This window comes from Neodiprion lecontei, chromosome 2 (genome assembly GCF_021901455.1).
Source record: "Neodiprion lecontei isolate iyNeoLeco1 chromosome 2, iyNeoLeco1.1, whole genome shotgun sequence".
NCBI lineage: Eukaryota > Metazoa > Arthropoda > Insecta > Hymenoptera > Diprionidae > Neodiprion > Neodiprion lecontei.
Window position 1 is genome coordinate 27,316,651 of NC_060261.1, and position 22,821 is coordinate 27,339,471.

At 38.8% G+C, this 22,821-nt stretch overlaps 1 protein-coding gene across 18 annotated transcripts in view; it reads left to right on the forward strand.

Annotated features, from left to right (window-relative positions):
* The first annotated feature begins 472 nt into the window (after window positions 1-472).
* The window catches only part of LOC107216975, a 113,552-nt gene continuing 91,203 nt past the window's right edge, over window positions 473-22,821 (forward strand). For 2 of the 18 annotated variants that reach the window (XR_006903029.1, XM_046732668.1), the window contains exons 1-3: window positions 1,151-1,642; window positions 2,310-2,449; window positions 2,979-3,517. Coding sequence is in view for 16 of the 18 variants with exons in the window: in XM_046732668.1 (XP_046588624.1) it covers window positions 3,472-3,517 (46 nt within the window). In the remaining 2 variants the exon portion in view is untranslated. The other 16 variants (XR_006903030.1, XM_046732680.1, XM_046732670.1 and 13 more) reach the window with 16 other exon arrangements.

The following is a 22,821-nucleotide window of genomic DNA, read 5'->3' on the forward strand; positions in this document are numbered from 1 at the left end:
GACTTGCAATCCTTATCACTGTAAAATCATATCAAAAGTCACCATAAAAACATGCCGGTTCCTCTTAGAATTTTCGTGAAATTTCTCACACTTTTTCTCCGAATGTATGCCAAACTTTGCGAAGCAATAAAAGATAGAAGTCGCATTTACTCGACGCGGACAATTCAGGATATTTTTCTGCTGCGGTCACCTTGAATAACGACGATAAGACATCGATAAATAATAATGATTTATTCTTTGGCAAACGAAACTTAGACGCAGGTATACAGTGTGAAAAGTCATTGGAGATAATTTGCCGGCCGCAATTTGTGCACTGTGAGTTTAACTCGCCATACATACCCGAGTGCCGCAGGTATTCGAGTAAATAGGATATAACTCAAGTGCATACCAAGTGCATGAAATTGACGAAGACGCAGGCGCGCAGGTGGATTTCGCAGGCGCCGCGGCGTCAGGCGTCGCAGTCGGCAGTAGCCGCTCCTGTCGACAACCTGCAGCGTTGCGCGGAGGACGAATCGAGCTTGAAAGCTTGAAAAGTCGCGTGCGCGTGCCGGAGTGTTCAAACGTCGCGAATATCCGTATTAAAAGTGATATCGATCCTTTGTAAAGCCGAAAATAATTCTGACAGAATCGATACGATAGAAAGAAATAAATAAATAAAAATCGCGTGAATTAAGCGCGTGGCGGGAATTTGGTTTCAGGTGAATTTCGGACTTTCTAATTCGTTTGGTGGTACGCAAAGTAAAACACGAAACCTAAAAGAATAAAATTAATCTGTAATAATTCGGGGTCGAAATTAAGGGTGACAAGTTTTTAAATCGCCGGAACGAACGATGGGATTATAAACGAAATACTGTACGATAAATGATTTCAAAAACGAGGAAATTATGCGGTCTCAATTTCTACTACGGCAAAGAAATTTTGATCCCACATTGGTATGATCGTTGGTATTTAACCGTTGTTCGTAATTAGTCCACGAGCATTTTCGATAGATAATTAAGAAAAATTTCTGTAGCGATCGACGGCTAATTTGAGGTATTATGTGCGATAGGACTGTAATTTTCCAATTATTTGTGACCAGCAGCTAACCTTCGCTTGAAGTATGTATTTTCAATGCGATGATCAGAGGTCAGTGAATAGATAACGATATAATAGAGGGTCAACGACGGCGGAATTTTGTTTTTTATGCTTCATTCATTCGACTTACAGTGTTTGCAATGTGTACCTGTTGTAAGTGTGGATCGACGTCGTCAATTATTCAAAATGAGTCTTGACCAGTAACGAGACTGCACGGAATTGTGGAAATCTTTGTACGCGGAGAGATAAGATTACTTTTCATTTGAGTTCCGGCGGTTGAAAGAGAAACTCTCCGAATTCGAGGTGTAAAGCTTTGACTCAAAGCCACGTGGTTCCGAGCTCCGTGCAAGCCTTCCGTTCAAGACGAGGCGGGTGGCTTTGTAACGCCGAGTGATATCGGACTTATTTCATTCTTACTATTTTATTTTTGCTATTTACGAATCGCGCTGTTTGCTTTAGATTAAGGCTAAGAAAATCCCGAGTGCTTCTTCAAGAAATACTCAGACCAAATGTCGGTTTCGGTACGTGAAATCCGGCTCACACTTCCACGTCTGGGTTTGAATGAAATGTAAATTTGCATCGTCTCTAAATCTTTAAGTCAGCCCTTAAACCATGTTTACATTACGCGTTCATCAAACAATTTGTTTCTCAAAGTAATTCGCAACTGCAGTGTAACGTTGTACGTTTATAGCGAAGCAGCCTTGTTCGTAAGTTCGAATTATACACCGCGATTATAATTGAATGTTTTTCTTATCGTAGCTTATTGGAAAAGGATTTTTTGAATTTTTTTTTTTTGTTCCTTCTCTTTTCATTTATTTATTAATTTTTTTGCACTTCTGTAGATGCAGACTTCCCGAGGCGAAATAGGAATCATATTACTTGTAAAGTAGCCACGAAGCTTTGAACTGCATTTCACCGGCGAAGTCATTAGTCGAAATATTTTTAAAACGGACTCGCAATACGGAATTCGTTACGGAGAAGAATATATTCCCGGAATTTAAACGATTTCTAATACGGTCGTTCTTTTCGAACCGTAAAATATTTTAAAAGATCAATTCCGCTCTATTTGGGGAGTAGAATTTTTTTTATTTTCAATTTCCTTTCGTTCCTTCCTCCATTCGGTTCACGTTGACGGCAAATGTGGTTATGGTAACGGCTACGACTTATTTGCGTCAAATATCGATCATCGCGGATTTAAAGTTTGGTGAAATTGATTAAAACTTTTTTCCCTGTAGTCGGAATCGCTGTGGGAAAATTGGAAGGTTAACAAATTGAAAAACATTCCACAGCGTATTTGCACGAACAACTTGATGATTAGATTAATTGAATCCCACGAATTCCCAGCAGGGGATAACCAGAAAGTAATTTTCAAAAAGTAAACAAAAACCACCAACACACACATGCGGTGGTAATAAAATACCTTTCATTCACCACATTTGAAATTTCCTACAGTCGTGAGTTGGCTTGTTTTTTCAAAAAATTCGAAACACCCACATGATTCACGACAAATTCGCGTCCATGGTTGGTTGGAATCCGCACTCCATTTTTCATATTTTCCACATCTGTTACTACTATCGTGTTCCATTGTTTTCCTTCCTCGTCCATTCGTGGCAAATGTGATTTCCGAGAACGCAACGGCGAGTGGAATACTCCGCGATCTTGATCCAGGTAGACCGTCAAAGCTTTTGATAGCCTTCACTGTGCTTTGTACATATACCGATTACCGCAACAAACATAACGCGACGCAGCCCGGAATGCTTTCTTGGTCAAAAAATCAGGCATTCGGTATACGGTATTTTATTACGACTGCGACGTATTAGTTTAACATGAGAATTAGAACGATGTTTGATGGATGTATAACTTGCTTTCTACCCACCTATCGCGTTATCCGACGAATGTACCAGGCACAGGGATTGGGTTATGCGTTGATGAAACAGCACAACAAAGTGTTATCATTGTAACAGTAAAGCGGAATAAACATAATTGTCTATGATAATGATAATGACAATTACGAGAATAACAGTACCAGCAATAAAAACGATGATATGAATTTGTATACAGGGTCTTAAGTACCACCGCGAGTCATGAAATTTAATCAGGGTTTAAAGGCCGGTGCATAAAGCTCTGTACGGAGGAGGGATTCCATTTTATTAAAGTGTGTGTGTACCGGTGAAGGTATCGAATGTTATCGATGGATTTTTAGAAATAATCAGTTTTCCGTTAAACGAAACGTGCACAAACAAACTGCAGTGCGTGCTTCGGATTCTGTAATCTTGTGGAATGAGTTGAAAATCGCTCAGCCCTCGCAGAAACTAGAGTGACTAACGTGGTTATTAAAGAGACAGCAACTAAAGCTCGTAGAAAAAGCTAAAAAGTCACAAGAGTGTCATCTCAAAAATGGATTTCACCTTCGTTCTCTTCATCATTCTGCTCAGACATCAAGGTAAGCTTTTTACGGAAATATACACTGTGCGTACAAGTGTGCTGAGGTACGTATACGTTAATCGAGGTGTGGATGAGGCAGGCATATGAATTCAGCTTCCATGCCACGCCGGAACTATGAAATTTCATGGGCAAACATCCCTATCCGGCTCGCTGGAGGTCCTTTGACACGAACAAAAAACTGGCAAACAAAAACCTCTCAGCTGCCTGCTCGAAACAGCCAGTTGTGTGTGCATATCGTTACCATTTCAAATAAAACCTGCACGGATTCTTGAACCCTGTTACGGTTCGGATGAAAAATGAACTGACGCATACATGCCCGCAGAAATTAGGGATTGCACCTCGGAAGGTTATTTTTGTGTTTCAGCACACAATTTTGATATCAACACAACGTATTCGCATAAAATGTCGAAACACTTTTACATCAAATAACAACGTAACGTATATCAACATAGATTTATATTCTATAATTCAACAATTCGATTATATTCTATAAGGTACTGAAGAGGTGAACTATAAAAAGTAGTTACTGATATTTGAAAAAAAAAAAAATCTGTAGAAAACATTTGTCTTGGCAGATAATTACATTCTAGCGATTTTTTTTCTTTTCAAATGGCAATTACAGCCTTTTTCAACTCCCGTCTTCAATTCCACGTCATATTCTTAAAACGGACACGCCGACGATGAGTCTGGGATTTTCTACCCGACTCCGAGGTGCAATATATTTCCCTATAAGCCATGTCAGTCCGTACCGCGCTGTCCGGCAGCTGCAGCCAGCACACATCTGACAGTACAATCTGCTCACTCGGGAGCTTCCAATTAAACAAGAGATACCTTTTTCGACAATCAATCAAGATCCAAAAATTTCATACACGCGTGATTCACGATTCAGGCTTTTCCCGTTTTACAACTCTCACGATCAGTTGGTCGACAGATGTGGATGGTGACTAGACTGGGCAGCGTGGTTGCGAAAGGGCTGCGTGTTGTTTATTCACAAAAATATAACTCACATATTTCCCAATTTTTTACGACGAACAAATTCACCAATCCCCTACTACTTTCCAAAAGCAATTTCCGTGACCAATCCAACCAATTAAAATCACCTAGACGTGACACCGTTTCACCCGTTCACTTTCCCAAAACACTTTCTAACTCTTGCTTCGCTAAACTAACGTAAGACAGTTTGCATCAATGTTTCAAATAGACAACAATTGACAAACTACTACAACTATTTTCGACCACCTTAGTACCTTCTGTGGTCGTTCATCGATGTCAATGAGAACATGGCCACAAATGATGTAATCTGTTGAATCAGCTTTGATCACTCTTAGACTTGCTATTAAGATAGTTGATTATCGAAGTAATATCATCTACAGAGTAAGCTTTTGTAATAAATTCAATAATTGGATAGATTTATAGCACTAGAAACAAGTAAAACGTCATAAAAGGTGGCCAAAAATGGTGCAGTGGCCACAAATGGTGTTTCTACGCTATCTAATAATCAAATACCAAATGAAAATTCTGTTTGAAACCTGAATCAAAATTCGGCAGATAATCTGTTCAGCAAACAACATCTCATGTACATATAATGAACCAAAACTGCAACCAACCGTTAATACGTGCAATTTGCAATCCTGTGATCAAATCTCCCAAATTCAATATCTAAATATATAATTATATTTCAGCAAATTCCATCAACCAACTAATTACAAGAAAAAATCACCCTACTCCGTTTCAATTGTATTGCGAGACAAAGGACCTACAATTTGAATCGTGCTGTGATAAAATATGAGGGAAACTAGCAATCAGAAATAGGCAAACCAGTAATTATTACGAAAGATAAAATTAACATCATCTTTCGCAACCTGCCTTAACAGTTTGGGAAATTTTACCATTTGCACCGTGAATGTAGTATTATTCGTATATCGCAAAGAGGGAATATGGGATAGAGTGGATATTTGGCGGATATATCTGCTGCTAACGCTATCTCTCAGTTGCAAAGGCACGACTTTTCCTTATATTCGATAACATGGTAGGTATCGGAGTATATTTGTATGATGGAGTTGCCGGCGCAGTCAATTGTGTTACACGACATATATGTGAAAAAGGGGGATCTCATGCATTCTCAGACCCGATGAGTGGCCCTAAAATTTATACGTAAAGAAAAATTCATTTTGGCCTTATAGAAGTATCCACTTTGTACTATATACAGAGCGAACCAAAAAAAAAAACGGACCAATGTAAAACGTGAACAAAATCTGAAGGCTTCAACGGATTTTTATTTATTTTTTTCTCAAAACGAGAAGATCGCACCTTTCGTACTGCGTCCGGAAAGCCGAAAAATCTTCATTCCTTACTGAAATACACACCCTTGAAAAACGGGTTTTCAAATACGAGTAGTCGCTTGGAGGATGAATGGAATGAATATTGAAAAAAGTTTTTGAAAATCAGTAGACGCATTCAGATTCTAGTCACGTGTTAAATTAGACACGTTTTTTCTCAGCCCATCCTGTATATTTTTTTTTAGCCATTTCCTGCAGCAACTAACAAGTACGACTCGCCAATATTTGTCAATCTTAGCATACTTATAAAGCCGTAAGAAACGTTCAAAAAGTGCTTTTCAATTTTGAGAGTAAAAATCGCTCATTCTTCATTTCGCGTTGCGAATTGCCGCGTAACTCGAAAACAAGGCATTTCAGAAAAACTATTTCACACAAAAGTTGTAAGGATTTAAATAACGAATCAACTTGTGGTATTCGATTGACTTTGGTCAAAGGCGTCAATGTCAAGTAAAGTTCAACCTCGAATTCTCAAAGAGAAATTTTCGTTTTGATTATGGTTTCAGTCCCATCATCATTTTGAATTTTGAAAATGTTATCCGAACGTACGTCAAACTTCGATTTCTTCAGCTTGATATTTTTACGGACGATCAGCAATTTTGTTTCCGAAACGATAAATTTTTGCGAAAAACCTGAAGAGAGTCTTTTTGATCCCATCATCCATAAACTGAGATGATTGAAAGTCTTATGCGGTACAAGATCAGGAAGATATATCTCAGCGTATCTAGTAGTTTTTCAGTTAGCAAAACTTGTAAATCACTTGACCACAATATTGCTTTTTCGATATTTAAGCGTGAAAAAAAATCATATTACTTGAATCGTAAAAAGATCTACTTCATCTTAGGTGTATATGAGGCATTACACACCAAATCGACCCATGTATGTGTATACATCGGAATTTAACATTTTTTTAACTACGGTTTTGAGTATACAAAAAACATCTTTCACCGGGTTTTGATTCTTACTGCTCCCATTAAACATCACGATAATGTCTCGACAACGTCACAGCCTGCGCTTTTAGAATATCTGCGGTGTAAATATTGAATTCGAACTGACGACGCTGGATGGTGCAATTGGATATCCAACCAGACCATTGTCTCGCTAACAACGCTCGGTGGTTCGTTTCTAAGCCCATGTATTCGAAAATAATTACTCCACGCTAATCATTCATTAAGAACACGTTGAGAGTTTTCTCCCGTAAATACCGATCCTCTTTTATAATTCGACATCAGCAGCGTATTCCTGGGAAATTGCAGGATTCTACTGCACTGTCGAAACATTAACCACTGCGACTGGAAGTTTTATGTACTCCATGCACCGGATTAAGGCAATATCGTGAACTCGATCAGTGTGTGAACGTTTTACAGTAAACTTTCGCGAACTTGGGGTTGTTTACTGGGATATCAGTCTGTTGGAACAGTTCATCCGTTGACATGTTCACTCTACGGTTTGAGCGGATGCCGAGGCTCCACACGAATGGGAAGTATTTGAAAATGCTTTCACCGGATGCCATCCGTTGGATGATTTCCCCCAGCTCCGAAGCGTTACTTGTTGTCGTCGTGAGGTGAGGCAGTTACTTCGAGTCAAGTGTTTCCCTCGGGATAACAAGTCACCGGGAATAAAAAAAAAGGAGACACGATGGTGAGGGTAAAAGAGAGAGAGAGAGAGGGTGCGGAAGTTCCAAGGCAAATCGTATTACGGTAATTGACCATCATCGTCCGTTGAGCTTAGATATCGATCGATCTAAGCCGGAGAATGAATACGTATAAAGCGCCCCTATTCATGCATGGATGTGTACAATATGGGCGACGTGGAGTCGATGGAATAAAACGAATATTTGAAAAAGGGGGGTGATGGTAGGTAACCGATAGGACCACGGTAACAGCTTGAATGCTTTGGTATTCCCGAAGCATATCGACTCACGGGTAAGTGCATTGAGCCCCATACACATATCGATATCAATATCGATATTGATATTGCGATGGAAAGTAATATGGAATTTTAAGACGGGAAAAACTTTGCCGATGAGTTTATCATAAATAAATAAAAGATGAACCTTCGCCATATAATAATAGAGATCAGGAGTGCAATGGTTCACCTCTCAAAATTGAATGATACACCTAGCGTCACCCTTATGGGATGAACAAGTCATCTCCCATTTTTCTACATCCGTGAAATTTCGATTGCCTGTAAGACTAGACTTCCGCCTCGACAAGTTGCCTCCAAAGCTCATCGCCTATGAAATCAACTCCGCAGCTCGCATGACATAATTTACTATCGCGTCTCCATGTTCGGACTGACTTGCGTGCGAGTCTTGCCTCGTTGGCTGCTTTATCTGCACTCTTGATTATAAATTGCTTTATTTTCTCAAGGTAGTTATAAAATTAGCCTCACCATACACGCGTGCAACGAACCGACTAACAATAAGGCACACATCTTATCGGTCGGCACGGATTCGGAACAACATACTTGGGGTGATGCATTTTTTTTTTTTTTCTTGTGAAATATTGAAACCGTTCATGCGGAAAATGTAATCTCATGTTCAATAGCGACGAAATTTTATTATTGTTGATCCTCTTTGGTGCGAGATTTCACAAAATTCGACGTAACCTTGAAACGCTACGCAGCTTTTCAAGGTCTGCTACGGCTCAAGTAAGTCTGTTCTATAATTTGGACTGTGGTTGTTTTCGTAAGGTTTAAAGTTGAAAAGTAGTTCGAAAACAACAGTCTTGACGATAGACCGAAGAGGTCTTGTGAATCTCAAGACAAGTGACAATTGGCTGCGGTTTGTCGTAGGTAAACTTAACAGTGGCATTCCTGGATTGACGAAGAGCAAAAGCGTGAACGAAGCTTATTTTCGGCGAAGTAACCAGTTAGAACAACATTGATTCAGTACTACACTTGTGTTTCTACTTTACCGTTATTCTTGAAACTATTTTTTCTATAAAAACGAAACGTTTTTGAATAAATACAGTTTTTATTCGAATAGCGCTTTATCAAGGTCTGTAGCTCCACAACTACCAATGAATGTCAGAAAAAGTGTTCCTAAATTTTTTCTTCCATTTGCAATGATTTATATTTATAAATGTTGAGGAATGGAAAAATAAAATGCTAAACTCAGGCAGCATGAAGATTGAAAGTTTCCCGATGAGAAATTTAGTCAGGGTTCAATTCAGGCCCTGGATAATTAACCACGGTTTAGGTTTAGTGCATAGGGAATTCACTTTATCAGTCTGACAGCGCTACAGCGCCCCAGCAGAACTGCGATTTTTGGGTGACTTAGTTTGTCAAAATGATTTAGTCAAGCGAATTCATTGATTCATCTGAAGCATTTCTTGTCGCGAACGAGTGAATTAGTGATTCGAGAGAAACTTTTGATGTGTTTCCGAAATAGAGTCAACTAAATACCATTACATTTAAAGTTTATATATTGTTCCTTCAAGTCGTATGTTCGTTGACAGAAACAATTAGGTACTTCGACTAAGATAAAAACATAAATCTAGCCAACAAAAAATTTACGTCTATTGAATGTCAGAATTTGTTGATCTAACCGGAGCTTGTTCGGCGTAACTGGTTGAATCAGTTACATCAATTTATTTACGAGGTAAAAGAAACACATGCTTTGAAACAAGTAGAGAATATAATATTCGTCGTAAATATCAGTATACTAGTACTAGAAACGGCCACTAGGTGATGACCTCTCTAACTACGGAAATAGTATTAGAGATAGTTATAAAACCGGGTAGTCGGCTAGGAAGTTAGATACGAATAACATTAAGTAAGGTTGTCATCAGACCTATTACAAACGAAGAGAGCGTAATACCAAGTTTCGAGTCATTGTAATTTATATTGACGTCAAATAGACAAAAACTATTGACACCTGTTCAATTTATACTCCTACGTATACAACAATAATTTTTCGTGTTATACCCATTAAACATAGAATAAATCCCATTAAATTTGGACTCGACAGAATTATGAACGATATATGCGCTTGAATAACTCTAGTGCAAAAGATTTTTGCAACCACAAATTTCATTACTTGCTTCGACCATTGAACTCTTGACGCAACAAAACCTAAATGAAAACAAGCTTCATTTGTTTTGATACAGCAATTTGATATTTTCCAGAGAAAACAGTCGAGGTCCGTTCAATCAAATTGTTTTGACATTTCTATCATACATTTTATTGATACGAAATTCACATTACCGCAAGGAATTCACGCCGTGTTATCTAGAATGATTTGATAGTTTGCACGATTGTTCAAGTTGTCACAAGTATTTCGTCCGAAAAAAGTATTTTGTTTGCAGTAAGTAAATACTATTCGCGTCGCATTGGACTATAGCATTTAGTCGAATCAAACGAATATCACTTAATTCAAATAATCCTCACCCTCCGCGCAGTACTCCCAAAAATATACCATTTAGTGCCTCTTTTTCAGATGCGGCCATATTTTTTGAAGCGATGGTTCAAAAGCTAAAACTTCCATCCGAAAGTGTGAAAATCCTGAACGTCATGATTTTCCAACCGTCGTAACTTTAGCAGAATCAATCCATATCACTGGTTCTGCCTGATCAACGTTGAGTGTAGCTGGAGTCGAGTTATGGATGAACCAATTCGTCCGTGGAGTGTTTCCTGGCCGATTGATCTTCTTCGCCGCGCTCTAGTGCCTATAACATGGGAATGATTCGGAGCCAGCTCACGATTGCACAAAGTCAAACTTTGGAATCACGGGCGTATGCCTTACTAACACAAACGCAACTAGGTTACTCTGGAGAGCAACAGGTTGCAAGCTCTGCGGCAGCTTCTCTCGCCGTAGCGTAAACAGAATTTTTATATTTCCATTTTGGTTGACGGGGAAATTTCATTGGTGTGCATACGCCTTGAGCAAAAATTAAAGATGCGAGCTACGAATGCATACGCTCCTCTACACCGGAAGCAATTGCTTCTTGTGGCGGTGGAAAATCGTTGCTTGCTGCCTCGGGCATCTTGGCTGGACTCGAAATCACAGGGATGGGAGAGAGCCGATAACGGAATTACGCTAATCTCAATTTGGTTCACTTTATCGAGTAATTAGTCATTCGGTAAAAACCTCCTTCCGGCCCGCACCTCAACTCTTCCTTCTTAAAGCCGCGTCTTTATCGCGCAGCTACCCTCGTTTCTTCCGCAAGTTATTTGATAAGTTTATGAAATTACACCGCAAAGTTAGACACCCTCGCCGATGATTCAAACGTCTACTGAAATTAAAGGTTTCTTTTTAACCCTTGCACCGAATGTACGACGATTCGTCCAGATTCTTACAGCCGGAGAAAAACTTATTGGCATTATTTTTCAGCCAAATATGTAACGTATTTGTCAACTTTTAATACTCCAATAAACGATTTGAAAGGTGACTAAACATTCTTCAGCATAAAAATTATCGATCAGTCTATATTCTGTGGAAAATGGAGTCAAAGCACAATCGATGCCATTGAAATACGAGCTATTCCGAGAGTTTAGAAATGTGCTCGGCAATTAAAGCACCAATCAATTTGCATTCAGTATTTATCACGCCACGTAGTTCTTAATAGTGGTTAATTCGTGTACTTAACGCTCTCTAATTATCATGATTAATACATAAGATTTTCCTGTCAAATGTCATTCGTATATTATGAATCTTAGTAACGGTTTTTCCTAATTGATCAATAAGCTTTACGTGTGTAGAATTATTTAATCTTTTATGTTTTTTGCTGGTGATGTTATCACAATGATATTTTAGGTTATATTCTCATTTACCATTGCATATACGTGAATTATAGTAATTCATGTTTTAGAATGATTTTCTTACCCTCAAAATATAAAAAAAATATATATAATATGCATATATTGGAATATTCGGTTATGTTGATAAAGATATTGCATACAGTTGTTTAGCAGTTACAATCAAGTTGGCAGTTCATTATATGCACTGACTTAGATTCAGTTAAGCTGTGAAAGATTTGTTTTCGAAGTAAAAGGAACAAGTTTTTCTTTTATATTTGTGTACTGATAAGCTACGATGTGCAATACATTTTGATACAGTTTAACAGACGTTGCATAATGCTCAGAGTCATTTGCAACGTTTTTCACTGAATAATTTTCTGAATGTCTAACTGATTGCTTGAAAGTGATTAAGAAAACGAGGAATTGTGTACTTCGTCGATTTTCATCAGAATCGGAAACTCACTTGCAATTCAAGTTGTCCTTAAATTTCACTTGACACAAGTGAAAGCTAGGCTATTGTGTTACATTCAAAATTGATAATTTCTCGAGCCCGATCAAAGGATATCCGTGAGCCGAATACAGAAGCCTGTAGTTCTATAAAATTATCCTTCATCGTTTTTCCGACAAAATCTTCCTTAACTTTAACTGGCACCTTTATCTGATATAACATTACTGGCACCTTGGGGTCATGCACGGAAGCAACTTAATATTTTAACTTGAATGTTTTCTTGTTGGAGTATTCACTCAAGTGTGTTTTACCAGATCAAAAAACTCGTAACAATAATTTTTAATTTTAAGGTCGTAAAACACTTTTTAAAAGGCAGAAACTTTCAAGTCACGAAAATCACGCTTAAAAACCCTCAGGTCACGAACCACCCCAACGTACCAGCTAAAGGTCAGTGAAATTTGAACTGGATCTTGAATGCGGAGAAAAAGGCCCATATCTGAGGCATAAATGTACATCTGTAGTTTGGAATCGGATGCGAACCGAAATAGATAAAGAGAGGAAGCACAGTGTAACCTGGCGTAGGGTATTTTCCCCGAAGTCTGTGAAATGTAAAGTTGGAGTCGGTCTCATGTGCACCCATACACTGACATTCGGAGTTTGATAGTGTTTAGGAGAGGGTGACGGGTGACGGAAACACCCGCGGAAGCGAAAGACGGGGGTCGAGTGTCTGCAGGTCACCATCCAGACTCTAAAATATTCACGTGACCACCAGCTCCAGCCGAAAGGAGTCCCATGGGTGAAACACTGTTCGGCCGCATCCTGTCCCTGTTCCGGGCGGATACTCCGCATCTTTAGGAACGAGTTGCTCTCCCATGGTCTCTGCAGCACTCCAAGAGTCCATTCGTTCTGCGAGGTGGGGCCTCGAACGAGTTTGCGATATTTGTTGAATTGACCGTCGATGGCCTTTAATGCCCTATACGAATTTCAGTGGATACTCTTTTCTGCATCTAGGCGTAAAGCCCCAGCATGTTTATTTATACGATAACTACTGCAAGTTAACCAAAACAAGTGATAGTTCGGCGACGAGAAACTAAATTACTACAACTATACACGGAGGGAGAGGAATTCTTGAACTAATAAAATAGATTTTGTTGCAGTCCATTCATTCCAATCTAGTATCACTTATTTTTTCAAAATACAATGACTTCTGTTCAACGATTTCGATTGAGATAGTTTGTCAAAATGATTTAGTCAAGCGAATCCCTCGATTCAATGAAAGTCTTCCTTGTCGCGTTCGAGTGAACCTTTTGATGTGTTTGTAAAATTGAGTGAACTAAATATTATTTCATATAAAGCTTATGTATTGTTCCTCCAAGTCACATGTTCGTTTGTAGAAACAATTAGCTTCTTCAAATACAATAAGTATGCGTTGAAACAAGTAGCGAATACATTTAAGTAAGCATCAGTACTCTAGTACTATAAACGGCCACTAGGCGGTGAACTTTCTCGCTGCGAAAGTAGCCTCAGAGACATTTGTAAGGCCGGGTAGACGACTGGGAAGTCAGATGTGGATAACGTGAAATAAATTTATCGTTAGACTCATTACAAGTGACAGAAAGCTTAATACCAAGTTTCAACTCATCGAAACTGGTATTGACGATTCGTCGCCGCGAGTATCGCCGAGTATCGACGAATTCTTTGAATAGATGAGCAAAATAAGTTAAATAAGGTAACTACCTTAAGTAAGAAGCGACTATACTCGGGAGTGACTAGCCCCTTGTCAGGATCTAGAGAATCGTCGCTGACCATTTTTGAATGGACGTTCGTGTGTGCGTGCGTGCGTGTCTGTGATTAAATATTTGAAATAATCAGTAGTAGTTTTCGAGTCACATAACCAACCACATCAAGGAAAAAAAATTATGAGTTGTCTCGAGAGTGGATCAACGGAATTTATTGATTCTGGGCTCAATCGACGCAGTTTTTCTTGGTTTAGGAAGTGAACATTTTTCTATTTGAATAACAAAACGAAAAAATTGAAATAATTCCATTTGTAAATATTTCGTTAGCCAAATCAACTACTTATTTACTTTTGTACTGCACTTAGTATGAACTGACATACACAGCCATCGATAATGTGATAAAGAAGTTTCGGGAATAATTCAGAACGGGAGTCGAATAACGTTAAGCCTTTTGTATCCTATCAGCAGCTGCGATACCTGTAACGTATTGTTAATTGCATGTATAATTGTACAGCAGAACACAATTGCAAATGAGACACATACCTAATTTTAAGTAATAGAAACCAGCGAGTCTCAAAGTAAATTTTTCGTTTTTTTTTTTGTTTTTGTTCAAATGAGTTTGAATCACTCAAATAAAATACGTTTCAAATCTGTGCTGAATACGGTTGGCTTTATACATTTCTCGTACGAAAAATACTTCATAGGTTTCTATAAGAGCAATTTCTTTTATACGACGCGAGCATGGCTTGCGGGCTTTTCCATGCGTGCTTGCCGTACACAAAGTACCCGTTTCTATGACGGTCGAGTGAATCTGCGAATGCGCTGTCGCGAAAAAATCTGACATTACGCGACCCTAACCTCAATTTCGTGCTTCGTGAACAAACGCGTAACATACCATTGTTATGTAAAGAATCGTGCGCAACAAGGAAGCAACGGTCTTTTCGCCTCGCGTGCTTACAATATTCGTTTTCGGATCACTTACGACTCATATTGCTAACTTGCACTAGACCCTAATAGACCGAGTTTACCTACTTGCTACACGTTATGCTATTTTTCAGTGTGATCTCGTATCAATCAGCCCATCATATCTTAGGACATGTCCAGTTCAGTTGCATGATCGCTCGTTAGAATAGACTCGGACACTGATCATGATGAACGATTCCCATCCTTAACGCGTAATGATCGGTCTAAAATATACATTACGAGTATATGATCATAAAGTTGGCTTGACGAAGACAAAATAGAACGAAGTTCACGTAAATCGATGTTAATCGTCGAGGCACAGTCTGGACTAACCTGTGGCTGATCATTACTGCCAGGAAGCTCGAGTGCAATGCGCCATACCTCGGAGTCTGACGATGGTATAACTCCAGTAGAAAAAGTGATTGTATAGTTAGACGTAAATATGTTTACCCTGTTTGGCATGATTGATGGCATGTAATAAAGTCGGAGTGGATTTTTATTTCAATTATGTAGAGAAACCGCCAATATACAGGCGGGACGCGATCCTCTTTGATAAATTCCACCCTTGTACGTTCTGCAGACTCTGTCATACCACGCGCGTTATATCGACATGAACGTTGTTAAGCTACTTTACGAATGAGCACAAAATTCATTCCCACCAGTTAATCTGCCGTCTACGTTAAACGTTGAATAAAGACGAGAAACCGATCGGAGAAAGAAAAGTGGCTCCTTTTTCATTTCCCATTTGCCTTTTTCGATTCTACTTTTATTGGAATCTGCGGTTGATAGCTGACCGATGAACGCAGGGTTATTCATTGTGATCCCGGAGTGACTCCATATTCGCTGATTCGAACGTCCGTCACGAAGCTCTATTCGAGTCGGGACGAAAATAGCTGATTCGGAAAAAGACTGGTTCGATACTTGCAAACGAATCGCGCAACGTTGTACCACGTACATCCGTACTTGTGCTGTAACTAATGGTTCAAATTAATCATCTATTCAATTGGCCTCGATCTGACCCAAAATTATCAAATCGCCAAACTGATTACGCCTCACAATCGACGTTGCAGCGCGTTGTTTTCGATATGGAGTCGATCCGGACAATATTGTGAACGATAATTCAGCCCCAGCATCCAACGTGCGAAACATAAAGAGGCCCAAATTGAATTATGAAAATCGGGAAGCCGACTATTTGAAAAGCAAATGCGGACAATATCCACCCGGCTTGCTCCAGATATCTGCCTGATAGACTATTAATGGCCTCAGGCATTCTCCCCATTACTTTTTTGTTTTATCCCCCCGGCTCTGGAGAGGTCTTCCACTTTTCTGCTCTACTCGGCTCTTTATTTTATGCCTTATGGCTGGAGATTTGGGAAAAATGGGACGCGGTTATCACCGTTGGGTGTAGCTGGGGTGTCTTTTTCATGTCATATAGCCAGTTTAATTGCCACCTATGTGTTTCCCGTTTCGTCGGTGGTTCGCGGGGCAATATCTTGGATATGCTTGTTACGCTGTGCCGACGAACTCGTAAACAGTTTTTTCGCTGATAAAAGTAACACTTCGCAAGTCGCAAAATATACCAAGGGGCTTTCAAGTTTTCATGAAACAGGATGTGGATGTAAATTGGCTTTTCCCACCGATGTCGGGAAGCTCTACAGCCACGTACCGCGAACGGCACTAGTCAACCCGCGTGAAAGACGCAGGTTAGCCAAATCGCCACAGCATCCACAGATTATACCGAAATCTGTAATAACTTTTATCTCGGAACGGCGTTCACATTGTTCCTGGAAGGACACGCCAAATGAAACAGGAAACCGTGGAGAAATTATATTACCTCGAGCGGAAATCAAGGAGGGTTCCACCGGCTATTCAGCCAGCCGAACGCCTGCGATTCAAGGGCGGTCAAGTGTGTGTAGAGCAGATGCGCGAGGCGTGAGATACCGAGGGGTGACTCGGGGTCGAGGCGACGTTCAACCCCAGACATTAGACGTCTTGGGACGTAAGAGATTCCGGCGTGCACCATTGGCTGAGATTTTAATCTCGACTTCATTGAGCTTCGCGTGCAGATTTAATTTTACTAGCCCTTCAGGGTGGGCTGATATTTGAAATGGTTTCATTCTCAATACGCAGGTAAAATGGAAAATGTCCTTTCCTATTTTTCATGCATTTCAAATAATCTCCGATTTATACCGTTTAAATAGGAAAGTGCTCGCTATTCGATTTATTTTTTAAGATCTTAGAATGGCGAATGGTTCTTTTAACCGTTAACAAATCCAAATTACTTGTACGTATATTGAAACATTTTTCTCACACACGAAACGTTATGTGTTCTGGTGTAAAAACCGATGTAAAAAGTGTACGACAAGAGTGGTGTCTTCTTTCCTTTACGTTGAAATATTTATGAAGACTTTTAGAGGATACTCAGAAAATTTCAGGGGGTTTTCGAGAGATTACAGGACAACAAATACTCATAACATATGCGTAATGTTCTCGGTATTGTAACACTGATCCAACCCACTTCTAAAATTATGCTCTCAACATCTGCTGCAAGATTGAAATTACAGTAGTCTTCGTTAATATTCTAGACATGGCCACTTGAAAACAGGTATTAAAGATACTCAAATTCAAAGTTGAAAAAATCTCAGATCAAGAACTATGAACAGTAGATTCAAGGGCGGTTAAAGAAACCAATAAAAGCGGACGGAACAACAACAACGAATACAGAAGAATAAGAAAACTGCACTACGGAAAACGTCCATTAAATAGTCTTAGAAACAAAAGTAATTTGCAAAGAACTTTGAAAATGGCTTTTAGAATTCTCGCAACTCATCTCCAACGGCTTGGCTGTGCAGAAATAGTTTCAAAAAAATGATCAATCAAAATACCCTGGTCCTGATACATTCAGGGTCAATTTTCTGTGGGCTGAAATGAATCGAATTGAATATATTCAATGTTCTCGATGCCCGTTGGACAGTGATATGCTCCGCACCGCGCCACGTTCGATATCCACGACAAACTGTTATTGGCACTTGATGTCATGGCTGGACAACCAACAACGTCCTGAACGCTCTTCATATACCCCAGACCGCATGAGGCTGACAGAGATGACACTCGACAGTTCTCGAAATTATTGCCCCGCGCCGTTTTCCTCCCCAAATCGTTATTCCGGTACCAGGGGTGTAATGGCTTGCCATAATAATAATAATAATCGATCATCGCTCAAGTGGATGTTATTCTGCACGAAATGAATTTTCGGCAGGGCTTGGGTTTCGATATTTCACTCTATAATTTTCGATAAAATCAAGCAGCTGTTTTGCGCATATTCTTGTGCTATGAATCATTACTGCATGGAGTTTAGCGTCCAGTATTTATTCAAAGGATCCGCTATGTCAAGAAAACCGATTATCTTGGGAGGCAAATATCGATTTTTGCTCAATAGTGAACGCGTATGGTCGACGTTTGCTGATAAAACATCATAAACCACGTTTTACATAATATATTTACTGGCAGTACAAAGTTCAACGCATAGGCACATTTTCCTGGTTTAAAAACAGTTGGTTGTCGTAAAGTCGAAAGTGCATCGTCGGTACAATTTTACTTAACAAGGCGCGTATTTGCCAGAAAACATACCATTGTCACCACGGTGTAAAAATCTGCAATAAATAGTCTTCATAGAAAATACCGTCTGCTTCCTATTGACGAACAAAATTCCCAAGAAAATACACGTTCAAACGCATCAAAGTGTCACAAAATAATTAAAATAGTTGTTGGATCACAAGTAGCAGACTGCCGTTAATATAAGAAAAACTCAAATAAGGCCGTATAAGAAATACGAAATTTAACACGAAACTCGATCTACAAGAAATGCCGTTCACTTTTTACCTAGCAATGGATTATAGGGATAAGTGTTATTCAGCTGGTGCCGTAATGTATTTTTCGTTTCATCGTTTATTTTTATGGATTGACGTGGCTATTCGTCTTTAGTAAACGGTAAGGTATCTAAGGAACAGTATTATATAGTTGTAGCGAGACTTTTTTTTGCCGTGAAGACGTTCTAAACTTATAAAGAAGTGAAAATGTAACGCAAAGTCAAAAATTTGCATGAAATTTTAAATTATAATGTCATTTAGAATTTTTCTAGGAACAAAAAAAAACATGATAAAACAGTTGAAGATGAAAAAACAATTGATATCAACGTGTAATTCCATCATATGCTTGGACGTTATGTAAAGCAGAAAAGTCTCGAGTTTTACCGTTCGTTGGGTGAAAGTATCGGAAAAGAAGATACCTCGCTGAGAGAAAAAAAAATAAAATAACGTGAAGAATAAAATTTATTATCAGATAAAAAAACTCTTTCCCAAAAAATGCGACTGTGATAAATACGATACCAGTCGGGGCCTTAACTCTCAACGACCTGCACAAAAACAAAGTGCCTCACTACATTTCGCTTTCAAGATGAACTCGCCTTTTACTGCGAGTAGGATTACATTATTAAAATTCCTCACCAAGTGTGAGTGCAGGTAACTTTACGGCGTGAGAGAAAAAAAGATCGAAAATAGCGCAAAATATAGTTTAAGGCTATTATTACGAGACAAATGATAAAAATTACCCATTCAGAAGGTACGGGTGTTACGTGTATATAAGTGAAGTTCATTAATTGGTACGGACTTTCGGCTTCGAGCCGACTATCATACCAACATAAAAGATGAAGAATACAAGTAGATAATAATTCTCGACCATGACAGGCTTTCAGCAAGGTTGCAAAAATATACGCGATGTATTATAGGCTGATATTTATACGGTGGATGAAATTGCTTGTCAGTTGTGAAAATCTGGTAGCGATTACCCACCGTGTGCCTGTAGCACCCATAATCCCACCGCCCGAAGAGCAGTCCATTATCCGAGCGAAGTGGGGGGATACATGCGATTTGCTCTGGTTGATTTACTCTGGGGTATACTTTTCACCTACCGCCATGCCGCGCTGTCACACACATCTTGAGGCGTGTGCGGAGCTCACCTACCACGGTATCGATATTGATCAGAATTTAATAGCAATCTCCCGTACGAGATTCAGGGCATATTCACAAATACCTCCTAGTGGCTAAAATATCGTTGCGAAAGGAATTTTTTTTTTTTTCCTAATCCTCCTAAAACAGTAGATTGTCCGCCACTAGTGCGCAAAATAGATGATTCCCGCACGTGTTGGGCTTACCGTTTTTTCTAACTAAGAAAATTAGATTTCTTGGGTACGGAAAATCGAACTTTGTACACTTGGTTAGGAAATGCCTATATTACGTTTCAGTGAGCCGAGTTTTTCGGCTCGTATTAACTGGCCCATTTGTAACACTGGACGCTTTCGAGCATTGCCTTCTCGATTGCAGACAGGGATTTTCGTTACAATACTTTGTATTGATCTGTACTGGTATATTATTATTATTAAAACATTTTTATTAATTCACTTTTTTCTGTTTGTTTGTCTATTCGGTTGAAATTTCACAATCGATTTTAAATTAACTTCTCGATGAGTTAGATACTCGAAACTTTAAACATTGCTCCGAACTGGATGACAATGCAATATTATTCGTTTTTCTGGAGCTCGAACCCAGATTGTTCGATTATATGTCGAGGGCCCTGTCCAATTGAGCTATCTTATCGAGCTCTTTTCTCAATTTATCTGTAAGCTATTATTTAATCAATTTTATTGTCATTAAACTAATTAATTATCTATTGCATGCAGCCCACGGTTTTCGTTTTGTACCGTTATTTTATACGTCTAAGTCTGTTTTAATAATATTTGAAATTAGAAACTTTATTTTCAATGAAATGATTGTTTTATTTGTATACCACGCGACGAATCGCGTCAACACGAGGGTGCGTTTCACGGAGATAATTTATTTATTGTGTTTCTTTACTTTTTCACAAAATAACGCACGCACGCTTAAAAAATGGCAGTTTGTTGTGAGCTGAAAATTTGTAAACATGGTAAAAGTTACGAAATTAATTTCTTATTGCACGCGTATGCGTCGATGAAACTGTATTTCAACTAGTAATTATTAATCATTTGCTTTGAAAGCACGCTCGAGAAAATGGTTCATTCAAACGGAAATCTGTGTCGTGGAAAAAGGTCTTTTAATTCTTGATTCAACTAGTTCGTTACAATTACGCAAAATCCGCACTTTTTGTTCACTGAAAACTTAATCCTGCAGTTCGTAATTTGATGCGAGTGTAAGTGGCCTTCCATACCAATTCAATATCTTCTACAGATTTTTGTTTTGCATCGTTTTCTCGAACGTTATACTGAGAATTTAAATTTTTTACTTTTGAAATCACACTCGGCATAGAATTCGCACGAGAAATCATTGAAATTTGTAAATTTATATCGCAAAATACGTGAAATGAAAATGTGGAAACAAAGTCCGAGAACTAACTCGGTTCCATGGAACGTAATAAAAAACTCGCAAAAAGGGACTTGGTACGGAATGATCCATGAATAGGATCTCTATCCGAAATTGTCTCTAATGCATTATTATCACGATTGACGTCGAAATAATGTAAAAACTACGGATTAGACATAATTGCGTATTTTTATTAACTTCGAGATTCTCACTTTAATCGATAATTACTTCCTTGAAGTTGATGTAAAATTTTTTGGTTGTATAAAAATAGTATGTAGACTACGACAGAATAAATTATTCACTACATATTTTTTTTTTTTATCGTGCTTTCACCGAGTAATACAGTTGCACACAGACGTAAATCCGGGTGATATTTACCGAGCGAATAACCTGCAGTGCTAATACTGAAGCTTTTTCTGTTGTTTGGGTGAGCGGCTTTTTCGCCTCTTAACTTGAGGCTGGTCTTGCGAACGGATGGAATTAGTCGGTTAATCATAAGCAGGGTAATGAATTCTTTGGGTAAAGACTGATTTACAAAATCAACATCTTAATTTACATTCTGTCGCAGCGGCACATTTATTCCTTCATTATACATTTTTCAATATTCAATTCATGTATATTTATTCATTCGTTTTTCTCATTTCATTCTCGAATCTAATCTGTTTCCTTTCCTGTATCCTCTCCCAACAAAATGATAGCGATCAAACATATTCGCAAATCATGCTCCATGCTTTGGGTCAAAGCTGTGCATGGATGTCAATCTAGTCAAAGAGTTTCAATGAAATAAAGTAAACAAAAAGAAATGTCAATGTTGGACCTAAAGTTGATTGTAACTTCATCGCCTTTGCACAGATAATTGAAATTAATGAAGTCTGAAGAATGATTCATGCTACCGATTTATTTCGTCTGCAATTCGGAGTACGGATGTTTCCAAAAAAAGTGACACAAGCGTAACAAAATACTTACTCATTCATCACGCATAGAATTTTCCAATTTTTCCCTTACCTAATGCGCAGAATGAAGCAAAAATTTGATGAGGAAATTAAATGAGAGTACAAAAATTTCCATGTCCGTAAGATACACGTATAAATTTCTTCCGTTTCATCCGCACGCAATCACGCAAGAGAATTTTGACTGTGAACGGAAACGCTTGCTTCCGAATCGTGTGTACACGTATCATGCAGCAAAACGAGCGTTTCTTCGGTTCACTTATACTCATGCGTTGTACGTGCGCAAACCACCGCTTTTCATGCCGCCTAAATCCATTGTCTCAACTTTAACGTGGTTCATTTTTATTTTTTTTCCCACATTTACCTTTTTTCTTCGTTTCGTATTTTCATCCTTTCGACAGTTTGCCAAGCGCAAATAAAGCTCGTGTAGAAATACGTGCAGCGATGGTGCCTGTGCCTACGGCATAAGTAGGTACACGCACCTTCTTCATTCACCTGAAAAATTATACCTACCCTGCTCGAATATTACACGAATAAATATCTCTCTGCCGTTGCACGCACGACCCTGAAACACGAGGTTCATGCCTTCTGTATACGTTCACTCGCATTCGCAGTACTATCAGGTATTATACCTTGAATGTAACATGAAGAAAGTGCGCATGCTAAAGCTCAACGTTTGACAGTTGGAAGGGAAAAAAAGAAAAGTCGATTATTTTCATCCCACTTTTA